The following is a 12406-nucleotide window of genomic DNA, read 5'->3' on the forward strand; positions in this document are numbered from 1 at the left end:
GAAATGCCCGGTCCGTTACCTCAGTACCCTTCGTTTCCGACCACCGAATACAAACATGCGTCCCAATAATCCGCTCGACCACCTTGCTCCATCGCGTGTTAGCATTCTTGGACACTCGACCTCCCCCCCCCCCTTCATGGAGAGTATGGCTATTCCTGTGTATGGTGATGTGGGCGGGCTTATCATCATTATCGTCACAAATTTATACTTTAAACAACATTTATACAATTGACAAGATATTTAATGATCATTCGAAAGGAAATACGTGAAATAATTACAACTGTGCAAAACAATCGATCGATCGATCAATCAATCAATCAATCAATTAATCAATCCGACAGAAACAAGTAGGAGCCATGCATGTATTTAGGAGGGGGGCATTTTTTCAATAAAATTTTACCCCCTCCCCCCCCCAAAAAAAAAAAAAACCCATCTGATTGCGATTTTAATTTTCTATAATATGGTCAGCCCCTCCACTTCAGTCTCAGTCCCCTAAAACCTTAACAGTCTCTTGTTTTGCCCAATTCGTACACAATCATGAAAATAAAACACTATCTTTCAGTGAGTAATACAATACGAAGTGGCGTATTAATGAGTCAACAAAAATCAGGGGGCTTAACATGGTGTATGGCGAGGGAGCGAAATTTTCATCCTTTTAAAACTTAAATCTACTTTATATGATAGATTTTTACATAATATTCCATTCCATTTCATTTCTTCTTCCTTTTCCCCCTGTTTTGGTTTTGATCGAGGAACATTGGATGGGGCGGGGTTCAAGTGCCCCAAGCCCCCATCTACACGCCAGTACACTTAATGCAAGTAGTAATAAATCGTATATATTCATATATACCTACACCTTGCAACATTTATAGAGATTTTTTTTCTCGATGTCTTTAACATTGATTGCTGTCATACAAAAATAAACTTCAAGGTGGTTAACATGCCATTGAAAATATCACTGATTTATATTTACTAATATGACTTGAAGTTACAGACTATCTAAACTTAATTACTTGCATGAGATGATACTGGCCTAAATGCAGATGAAGAGATTCGTTATCGAGCCTGTTTTATAAAACAGATTTGTTGCCTTGTGGCGCGACTCTGTCGGTTCCAGGCAATCGGGCGACTGCTCCTCGTAAAGCCGATATACCACGGTAGTCCACTCGCCGGCGAGGTCACGTGATACGTCAGGAGTGTGATGTCATTAAGAGGGGGGAGCTGAAAGTGAGCGAGGCGTTCGAACCACACAGACTTCCAATCGCTGCAATCAGAATCGCGCTCGTCTTCCTAAGTAGGAATCAAAAGACAAAACGAGAGATAATGGGTAAAGAGGAATATGCACTGCAGAAAAATACAGAATAAAAAAAATAACAAGACATACTGGGTCAGATTCAGAGACCATGAGCGAGTTTGAAGTTCAGATCAGTTCCATTCATGTATTTCGAAATTAGAAATCACATATAACAATTCATGAAAATACATAACAATAGAGCAATTGTAAACCTCATATTGTTACAAAAGTCTTTCGCATATACATATACAACATACATATTGAGTTTACCATTCAAACAATAAAGGAAATAGGGAAGTTGTAAAAGCCCCAAAGTTGAGTTGTCAAGACAACTTCCTCTAAAGCAATTTGAAAAATATAATTGAGATACTAGTAGTAAGAAATTAGAAACTTATGTGTCCACAATGAACACTCGAAGGGAGTATGTGACCATGCAAAAGTCAATAAGACGTCATTCTTTTTTACACTTTTGCATACGTTACTTTATTTAAGTTGGGTGGAGTCTGAAACCTCGTTAGTCCCCCCCCCCCCCGCCTCCATGGCCCCTGAGACTACCAGCAAATTGGGTCTGTTGTTATCACAAACCTTTCTGCATCAAAATTGATCCACGATAAAGTAAAATGAGATACAGACACTGTCAGTGGACCTTATTTAAAGTGATTGGTTAACATTGGTTTGACTTTTAAAAAATCTGAGCTAGAAGGTCACACTTGTCACCTGTGTCTGTAATATGTTCCAAAAATGAAGCCCAGAAAAAATTGGGTTCGAAAATGATTATTTAGTGCTTCAAAAATTGAAATACAAAGTGACCGGAAACAACATCTTAATTTCATCCCATACACTTATGTGTACTATTTAGGTGTCTATAAGACGCCTATACTTACAAAATCGGGGTTTGCCTTGTAGTTTTAGCTTTTCATTCAAAATAATAGTTGTTTTCAGGGTTTATTAGTTCTAATACATGCACTTGTACACATGTTTCATCTTGGTTTGAGAATTTTTTAAATCGGCTGCTCACAAAGTTAAACAATACCTTTAAGAGTCATTATTTTACCATCAGTAGGTCGTCGGTACGAAATGTTGGACTTATTATTCATCCGGTTGTCAGGTCAATCTGACAAGATTTTTTTGATATAGTAGGCCTATATAGGCCTAGGGAGAAATACAAATATCTGTTTATTGTTTTCCCGTCAGTTCATGAATTTGTTGAAGAAAATGATTATAGGCCAATAGGTTATAGCTATTAGGGTTTTTTGCTGGGGGGGGGGGCACAAATCAGGATGAACACGTTCTATAAAGTGGCCCACACCCCCTCTGATTTTTTTTATTTTTTGGCAAATTGTCATAGTTTCACCAAATAGTCTCATGCATCAGACCCTTCAATTCAATTGACCAAAACCCTTCCAACACACACAACATTTTTGGTTGTTTTCTTCCCTCGTGAATTTATAAATTTGAACATTTTACGTGCCCCGGCCCCTCACTCAACGTCGTAGTAATCGAGTCTAGCAATATCCCAAAACCCCTGATATGTATAAGGTACAAAATGGTCAAGGGAATCCCAGAAAATGACCAGATAGAAATAGGAATCAGTTTCTTCGATGTGACTAACCGCCCTTTCACACGTTAAAAGAAATCGTAATCTGAATGATGATTCCAGTGAAAAATATGGCTAATGACGAATTTTTAGTACTGTGAAGCCAAACCAGAAAATGATTAGAAACACGAACGCCTCCAATCATCATTACAATGATGATTCAAGATTCACGTGTGAAAAGGCCCTAATTTTCTTACCGGTACTCCTATAAGCATTGCCGCGTCATTCATTGCAAGGAATCGTTGACTTCTCACCCCTTTTATTCGAAAAGCTGAAGGACCAAGGCACTGGTAAAAATACAGATAAGCTGTGAAAATCAGACAAAATGAACAAAACAGGATTGGTTTTATAAAAAAAAATGTTGAAGTTTAAATGTTAATCATTCTGGACAGTGTCGAGCGATCGAGGCGAGCGAGAATTTTTTTTGACGTTTTTAAAATGAAATTTCTAAATTACTGATAGATTATAACAAAATATTTAGATGATAACATCATATCTCACTCTTTTTCTTTTCTCTTTCTCTTTTTTTAATTTGCTTGGTCGTGTAACATTTTTATTTTTTATTTATTTATTATTATTATTTTTTTTGGGGGGGACATGTCCCAAAGCCATCTTCATCTCTAAGCCAGTGATAATGGCATATCATCATTCATGGCATTCAAACATTACAAATCTTATACGAATAAAAAGTGACTGCTAACATCCTTCTTCATTTACTTAATGAAACTTCTAACTTTTGACAGTTGAAAGCTTTAGGGTCCCTCTCGTTGATACTACAGTATTGTCTTTCGAATACAGTGACTTATCTTTTATATATAGCCAATATCAGAGAGCTATATGCAAGAATCTTACTCTGAAAATATATATGTCCCGCTCCATGTTTGTGAATTGATCCTCACTCTTAAAAAAAATCAGTCAAATTGACTAGATCAGTAGTCAGCTGGGTGCAACTGATATGTCTAGTCACATTTCTGACGCATATTATAGTCAGAAATAACTCTACTCGAGTAAAATACAACTAGAAAATAGTCAAATATGACTAGAATAACAGCTGCACCCAGCTGATCTGATTAACTAGTCATTTTAACTGATTTGTCTTGGCAATGCAATAACAAAATGAAAAGAAACAAAAAAAATAATGACTAGCTAGTTGGGACTCGATTCTTAAACATTTCACATTTACATTAGGCCTATACATGTCATGGGCAATTTCTATATTGTTTGAAATGTCAATCGAGATATGACATATTATAAATCATTGATTTTTTTTTCAGATTTCTCGTATTGTCTTTGGATATGAGGTTATCAGTATTTTTGCTCTATACTTACATGTAAAAATCTACAAAAATGATAAGCAATGAGACCGTTATTTTTCCTTAATGACAAACTTTTAAATTTCGTTATGTGAGTTTTTGTTACGTCTACTTTGTAAAATAAATTATGTTACCATGAGAACATCCCATCTCATCGACTTGGCAAGATCGAAAATTAATCTTCCATCGGTGGCTAACAGGTAATGGAAACTTGTCAGTGTTGACAAGTGACAAGCCTCATGAAATGATATCATGGTTAAGACTTTTTTACAAGAGATTTAAAATAATGTTTGAAAATACAAGTTTTTATTTCATGCGATTCCATTCAGAGAAAAATTGTCACAGTTATTCCTGCTCAGCAGACAATATAAAATTTGAACTTCTTTTTATAATGAAGTGCTTTATTGATTTCTTAATGAACATAACAGTGGCGTGCAACTGGGGAAGGGTGGAGGGGGGAATATTGCCCCCTCCCAGATTTTTCACGACCAAGAAAAAAAAAAGGAGAACGGGAAAGAGAGAAGGGTGAAATGTGATATTATTTTCTAAATATTATATCAAAATACATTACAAAATCTGATTTTTGTAATAATATTTTTTTTTTGCTCGGTCGCAACTTTTTATAGAGTTTACATGATACGCCATATCTAGCCCCATGTTTTTTTTTTCATTCATTACGCTTCTGGAACAAAGCATTTTTTTTATGTGTTTATTCTTTTATCAAAAAATGCTTTTACATTTTTGTTATTATTTTTTAAATATTTTCTTACTTACTATTGAGATCAAATCTACTGGTAACGCTTGAGACAACACCGTCATTCCCGATGCGTAGATAGTCCCCGGTACACATCTGCAATTGGTACATCCGGCCGCTATTGACAGCGCCCGCTTCGCTTCTCCTCTCTATGTGAATCGGTGAAAAGGGGTATTTGGGTAACGAAGGCAGTTGCTCGAAAAAAATGGAATCTTGAAAATATGAAGAATCATCTGGTTGGATATAAATGAAGGGGAAGACAAAATGAATAACACACATTAAAATGGTAAATTAACCGTGTCTGATTCGTCGTAGTTACTCGAAAGAAACAGTTTGCACAGTGAATCTCGAGAGCAATTACAATCAACTTTTTTGTCCATCAAGCCCAAAGCCCCCATTTTCTATACTCATCCTGAGGGGGAGGGGCGACAGCCCCTTTTTCAATAAACATGTACAAAAACGTAAAAAAATACATTTGCCTTGTTAGCCCCCCCCCCACACACACACACTTTCAAAACCGTTCTGTGCGGACCCTGAAACTGAACTGCCCAAGCCATGATATTTAAACATATTTCATGATCGAGGGGGTTTTCTCATATATAGAAAACAGAAGCAAATCATTCCAGGAACGCCATGATAATATAAGATTTATTTAATTGATAGAAAAAAAATCAAATTATGTTAAGAAGGTCATAATCTATAAGGGTCGGACGTCCATGTGTTTCGAAACTGCCATTTTTCAACCTCTATGCTGTTTGGAGGATTTAGTAGACGTACCTGACAACCTGACCGAACGGAATTAATCTGCCCGCTTCTATTTAAAATTTGAAATGAAAATAAGTGAAAATCATTGAGAGAAATACACGAAGTGTAGATATTTGGTCACTTGTAGTATAACCATGATTACATAGTTTCCATGGAAACGACACCATGCTGCAAACAAAAACGTGACGTTCAAGTTACGAAGCAGACAGAACGTGGCATCCGTGTCCTTCAAATAGGTGAAGAGGAGATATTTGAATTATATAAGTAACTTTATCCTAAATTGGTTGTCTTTATATAGAAATATGTTATACTTGAATATACACGATAATGGTTATCGAATGCTTATTACTGAATTTGTTTCTTTCAGACCACACGGAGCAGTAACAAAATGAGAAAAAAATAAAATAAAAAACGAGGGAGCCAGACCGGGTGCATGGGGAAAATGTCTAAAAAGCAGCGAGCATGTGAAGCAAGCGAGCAAAAGTTTTGAACCTTTTGAGGCATATATAAAAGTTTGTGATAGATTTTGATATCTATCACAAAATCGGACATCCCAGTATAGCTTCCAAGGAGCTGCGTTTTGGGATTATTGCGACAAGTAACAAGATAGGAAAAGGATATGATATTTCACCTTTTTAAATTTCTTTTCTTTTCCTTTCTCCTTTTTTCTTAGTCGTCATTTTTTTTTTGGGGGGGGTCCATATGGCCCTGAGCTCTTTATCTGTGCGCCAGTGACACGATAAACCGTATGCCCTATACATGTCAAGTTCATCCCAGAAAATGTAAATTTGAATAAATAGAGAATAATAAAACTAGCATAACGCTAAGAAATTCATAAAAATCGGATGTCCCTCACTCACTATTTCTTTTATTTTTTATTGCTTGAATTATACAATATTTCATTTTTTACAGATTTGACAAAGAGGACCAATTTGACAGAACCATATAATATTAAACAATGATAGTTCCACGTGTTCAGGTAGGAATTAATCTTTGTTACACTTGACAATGGAGAGAAAATTAGAATATTTCATATTTCATATTATAAAATACAAAAGAAATAGTGACGTCATCAGTCTCCTCAATTGCATACCGACCAGGATATGCATTTAACTTTTTTGTGAAATTTAAGCGAAACTTAAAAATGAGGTTACATCCGATTTTGATGAAATCTACAGTGTTATGTTTGTTGGAGAAACAGACGGATGCCGGATGGAGAAAGAAAATGGATCCAGAATGAAATAGAATAACATGTTCATTTTTATAACTAATAAACGAGTTTTAAAAGAAATTTACATCTCCCTATAACCGAGCGCATGGGATGAACCCCGTTTATTTTACCCCCCCCCCCCCTCTTATGAATGTCACTTCATTTTTTGTCAGTATTCTTCATTCCGATTATGATGTAAAATAATCGAAGAACATAAAAAAAGAAAGGAATATTGAAATTCAAAATAATTTATGAAGTAAAAATAACCATGCAAACCGACAAGAGTTCTCAAAATGGCTCATTATCTGGACGATTTTTCAAAAATTTCAGGTCGCGCTTCGCGCTCGCATTAATGATCTAGTCCTTGCATTTATATAGCTCCTAGTCTTGTTGTAGGAATGAATATGACATATAATTAGATCTTTAATCTTGAGGACTATCCCACCTTCGCTTCGCTGGCGTGCAGACGTGGTGACCCCCCCCCCACACACACACACATAAAAAGGTCATGACCAGGAAGGAGAAAATAATGAACATTAAAAGTGGAAAGGCGAATAATCCTATATATATTTTTTAATATCATGCCGAAGTCAATCACAAACAAGGACATTGCATTTAAATGGTCAATTTTTTGCTCGTACGCATGAAGCTGCGAAGCCTTTACGCCATGACTGACCCTACTCGTTACGCCACTAATCTTCCAAATATAAACTTTAAAAAAGTCTCTCACAGGGACCATTTTTTGTCAGCCGCCCCCCCCCCCCCTCCCACCATGATCACCGATTGGCACTCATGGTTATTTCTTTAAATGATTAATGCGAATACGAACCACTGATTGGTTTCTTTTGTCACTATTAAGCACTAATTTACATGCATGTGGGAAAATATTGAGGTTGCGTATGTCACGAAACGTGCCAATAAATGCGAGCGCAAAGTGCTAGCCGAATATAATGGAAATCTCGACATAACAAATTTCCAAACATTTCTTTTGGTCATGGATAAGATGCTAATCTCAGAAAATAAGAGCGAGCTGAAATTTGTTATATATTGACCCCCAAATAGGCTCTATCAAATGAGTATTTGTTTTTCACTTCTCCATGAAAATTTCACAAAAACATTTGGTATTCAAACCTGAAAAGGAGAAAATTTTCAACATCCAATATCGCCCAAAACAGGGAAAGAGGGGGGGGGGGGGGGCTGGAATTTTCGGACAAAGGGAATATTCTAAGGTTTGTTTGTAGAAATTCATGACGAGGAGATATATCCCAATCATAAAATAATACGAGTGCAAAGCGCGAGCGTACATTTTGTATTGGGCAACACTGATCATGCTGATCGCAAAGGAAGTTTTTAGCAGTTTTTGACATGTAAGAAAATCATTACGTATGTCAATAAATACATTATACTAGCAAGAAGCGCGAGTGGAATTTACTGAAGGATTAAGACTGATAAGAACTAGACATTTCAAACACATTTTGTAAAATGAACAAAAGCGCGAAGCGCAAGCCGGTGTGTTACACACTAAGAAATTCGGGTTCAATTTGACACCCCTAGGGGTGCACAGGCTTGTCCCTATACGAGTACCCCTAGCGGTGTACACATACGACCCAAATAGGGGTGTACAGTGTGCACCCCTATTTGGGGTGTCCATCTGCACCTGAGGGTGTACACGTTTACCCCTTTGGGTGCATAATGTACCCCCCCCCCACCTAAAATAAGAAAAAGATTGTCGAGACGTCTGATCCATTCACTTTTTGTATCGATTTTTTAGTTACCTTCGTTGGGAGTCGATCTCATCTAGTTTTATTTGCAGTCAAGATTCTTCCCGCTAGGCCAGGGAGAGCGCCGAGACTGTATAAGGTATCTAGCGACATGCTCCGATTTTTTTTTTACTTGTTCTGATGGTTGTGTTTCAAGTAGCTCTATTTACTGTTTCTCCAAATGTACACGTAATCAAATGTGTTTTTGAAACAATTATCATCACATAAATATTAAATAGTTAACAAATAAGTTCACTTAGGTAAAGTGTAATTTGGTGCATTGTTATTTCTGGTAATCTTCGATCACAAATCAACGTTATCTATACCATACGTGCAGTGGCGTACCGTGGGTCAAGGCATGGGGGGGGGCACCAGAAAAAAAATTGAGTCACTAAGTGAGCGCGCGAAGTGCGCCCAGTTGCCAGGTATGCTGACCTAAAAAAGACATTTTAAGGACAGCTAGTGCCATTAAACGGATATGTCTCTCCCTGGTCAAATAATGCGAGCATAATGCGAGCGCGAAGTGTGAGCTTAAAATTTTTGATATTCAGACCTAAAAAGGGAAATTATAATCATTCTTTTGTAATCATGATACGTACCTGTCTGGCTAAATAATATGAGCGCGAAGCGCGAGCTGAAATTTTTGTAAATATTGACCCCCAAACAGGAAGATTTTAAGGACTATATATTTGGAATCCATTAAACGTATACACATCTCACCATAGTCATCTAATGGGAGTGCCAATAAGCGCTTGCTGATTTTGTTAGAATTACATCTAAACATGAAAATAAAGCACTTGTAATCATGATTTACATACCCATCTCACTAATCAAATCTTGCGAGCGCGAAGCGCGAGCTGAAAATTTAGGAAATCCAGACCTGAAGAGGGGCATTTTAAGGCTTGTTTCACAAAGGCCATACGTAGCTCACTAACCAAATGATGCAAGCGCGAAGCGCGAGCTGAAAATTTTTGATATTCAGATTAGAAAAAGGGACATTTTAAGGACTGATTCTAGGAATTCATGAAAAGCGGACATATTCCACCAATTCACTACAGCTATCGTAAGCACGGACAGGAAATGTTTATATTAAGACCCGTTAAGATGGGGCAATCACTTGATATAAGTAGTCATGAAAAAAGAAACATACTGTTGTCCATAAAACATTAATAACTCGAAGTGCGAGAAAATATATTTGGCAGTTTGGTGTATATTGACTTGAAAACGGGATTTTTAGTATAACAGGATTATATATCTAGGTAAACAGACAATGCGAGCACCAGGAACAATGAAGACACAGGCCCTGAGCAAATTGTGTTTCATAAAGTTATGAAAAAATGTTTCTTATGTAATATAACATAACATAATTATATTATAGTATAACATTATAATGAACAATAATGTCTTCTTTCACACTACATTTCTCTTCCTTTTTCCCTCTGTTTATCCTTTTCCCCGTTTTTTTTTTTTTTGGTGCCCCCCATAGTTATGCCACTGCATACGTGTATCAGCGAGACTGGTGGGGTGCACGCAAATTCATTGGTGTACAGCAGACACGTATACTCTCGCATAAGAGATAACTTGCACCACACCCCATTTGCACCGGTATTTCTTAGTGTGTATACTGGCCGGATAAGGAGATATTTTGACAAACTTTTTTAAAAGCATATTCCGTATTTCTCGAAATAAATAATGCGAGTGTGAAGCGAAAAGAGAATTTTATTTTCATTTGGTGACCTGAAAGTTTGTCTCAGTCCTGGATCCTCCTGTTTTGAGCACTTTTGTAATCAATGAACAGAATGCGTATAACCCCCCCCCAAAAAAAAAAATAGACATAATGCGACCGCGAAGCGCGAGCTGAAGTTTTCGATACATTAATGGAAGGGCCTTTTAAAGACTTGTTGTATTTCACTTATCATGAAATGCGTGCGTGAAGCGCTAGCCTTTAGAACGCTTAAAAAAACCGTGAACAGGATGCGTTTGTCACTCAACAAAATTATGAAAGCTTGAAGCGTGAGAAAAATCATTTTTTCTTCTTTAGAACAAATCATAAGGGCCAGGGTTAATTTAATATATGTATATATATATATATATATATGGGCCCCCATCCCAAAGTCGAAAGGAGAGGTCCCCCCCCCCGACTTACGTCCATGGTTGCGGATGCGAATCCCAGCCATGGCTTTAATTCTTTTTTAGCAAGGGACGTGGCAGTACGCAGATTTTTTTTTTGCTGGGGGGGGGGGTATATCAGCACACAAATACTTTAAAAAAAAACCCTCAAAAGCAAGGGAGCGAAACGACCGATCTTGTCACTGGGACGCTTTTGCATTTTGTAAAGTGAAATTGAAGGATTTTCTGCATACTTTTGGTGAATGTTGTGAAAATTTAAGTAAAAAATGCAAGTTTTAAACATTTCTGGGAAGCAACTGCCCCCCCCCCCCACGCTGCGTACGGCCATGGCATGGGATTTACCCACTCAAGCCAGATAAGACATGAAATTAAAAAAAAATGGAATCGCATAGAAACGTTGTTACATAATATCATATGCTTTTTACAAGAACTGTGCTTTATTTGTTTTATTATTCAATTAGAAGGGTGGCAAAATAATTTCTCACCTTGAGACGGACGGAATGACCTGCTTACTTCTGGCCAAGAACTCGATGTAGAATCTTCTCCAGGGCTAACGTCCAAGATCCCCAGAACGCCACTGTTCCAGTCATGCCTCTCACTGTTCTTGACTTCTTTAGGCGGTTCGATGAGGGGGAACTCTCTGAGGGTTACTTGGAATCTACCACTGGGAAGATCTACCCGATGTGGGCAAACCATAGCTGAAAGACAGATGATGCCCATGATAGGCACAAAGACGTGACATATAAGCGCCATCGTCACCACCTCACAAACTTCAAATGATGGATGGAGAGATAGAGCTCATAAACTCTCAAATATATTCTCCTAATCATGCTAATAAGATTTCGAGAAGGCTTCCGAACTAGGTGTTTCCTATTTCACTCCTGCATTTTTTTTTCCTTCTTGGATGCTAATCAAGAAAGATTAAGAAACGCGCACGATGACTTCAATCTTACTTCGGCAGAAGATGTATACTCCTTTGTCACGCGTTCCGCCAACTTTATTAAGAACTTGTTGGTCTTTTATGGCACCCACATGATGCGAAGATCGTGAGCAAAGGAAACCGTGATGATATGAAGATTACCCAATAATGGAAGGATTTTCACTTGATCCAAATTATCCCTCGAATGCTAACCCAATATCGAGGACAAAAAGACCAAGACAGAAACTTATACGGAAGCTTTAAAGTGACAACTACCTGACGACACGGCAAGATATTTCGTCCTGTCAGGTCTAATCAATAGCCTTTTATGTCGACACGTTGAGATGAGTAATCTTGACTCGTCGACTTAATCCTTTGACATGGTTAGATATTTCCATCTTAACAAGTCTACTTATAAGTTGTATGTCGACATGGAGAGATACGTTTACTTGCCAAGTCGACTTAAGAAAAGAAATGACCTTGCAAGATAAATTTCTCACCAAGTTGACTTAACAAGAAATTATGTCGACATGGTGATCTAAGTTTCGATAAGTCGACATGGCCAGATAAAACATTTCGCTATTTTGTATAAAATTGTTTGAATTATTCACCATTCCCCCTCGTGACTATTTCATGAACTTAGATATGTGTGCTTTTAGAAGCT

The 12406-nt window shown here is 37.3% G+C and overlaps 1 protein-coding gene across 1 annotated transcript; it reads right to left on the reverse strand.

Moving 5' to 3' along the window:
• Positions 1 to 709: 709 nt before the first annotated feature.
• On the reverse strand, positions 710 to 12104 carry LOC121406434. Its single transcript, XM_041597458.1, has 4 exons — positions 11309 to 12104; positions 4979 to 5191; positions 3089 to 3198; positions 710 to 1290 (listed from the first exon to the last, which is right to left on the reverse strand). Exons 1-4 carry the CDS (start codon positions 11574 to 11576, stop codon positions 1057 to 1059), a joined length of 825 nt encoding a protein of 274 aa, XP_041453392.1. The 5' UTR covers positions 11577 to 12104; the 3' UTR covers positions 710 to 1056.
• Between the last annotated feature and the right edge of the window lie 302 nt (positions 12105 to 12406).

This window comes from Lytechinus variegatus, chromosome 1 (genome assembly GCF_018143015.1).
Source record: "Lytechinus variegatus isolate NC3 chromosome 1, Lvar_3.0, whole genome shotgun sequence".
NCBI lineage: Eukaryota > Metazoa > Echinodermata > Echinoidea > Temnopleuroida > Toxopneustidae > Lytechinus > Lytechinus variegatus.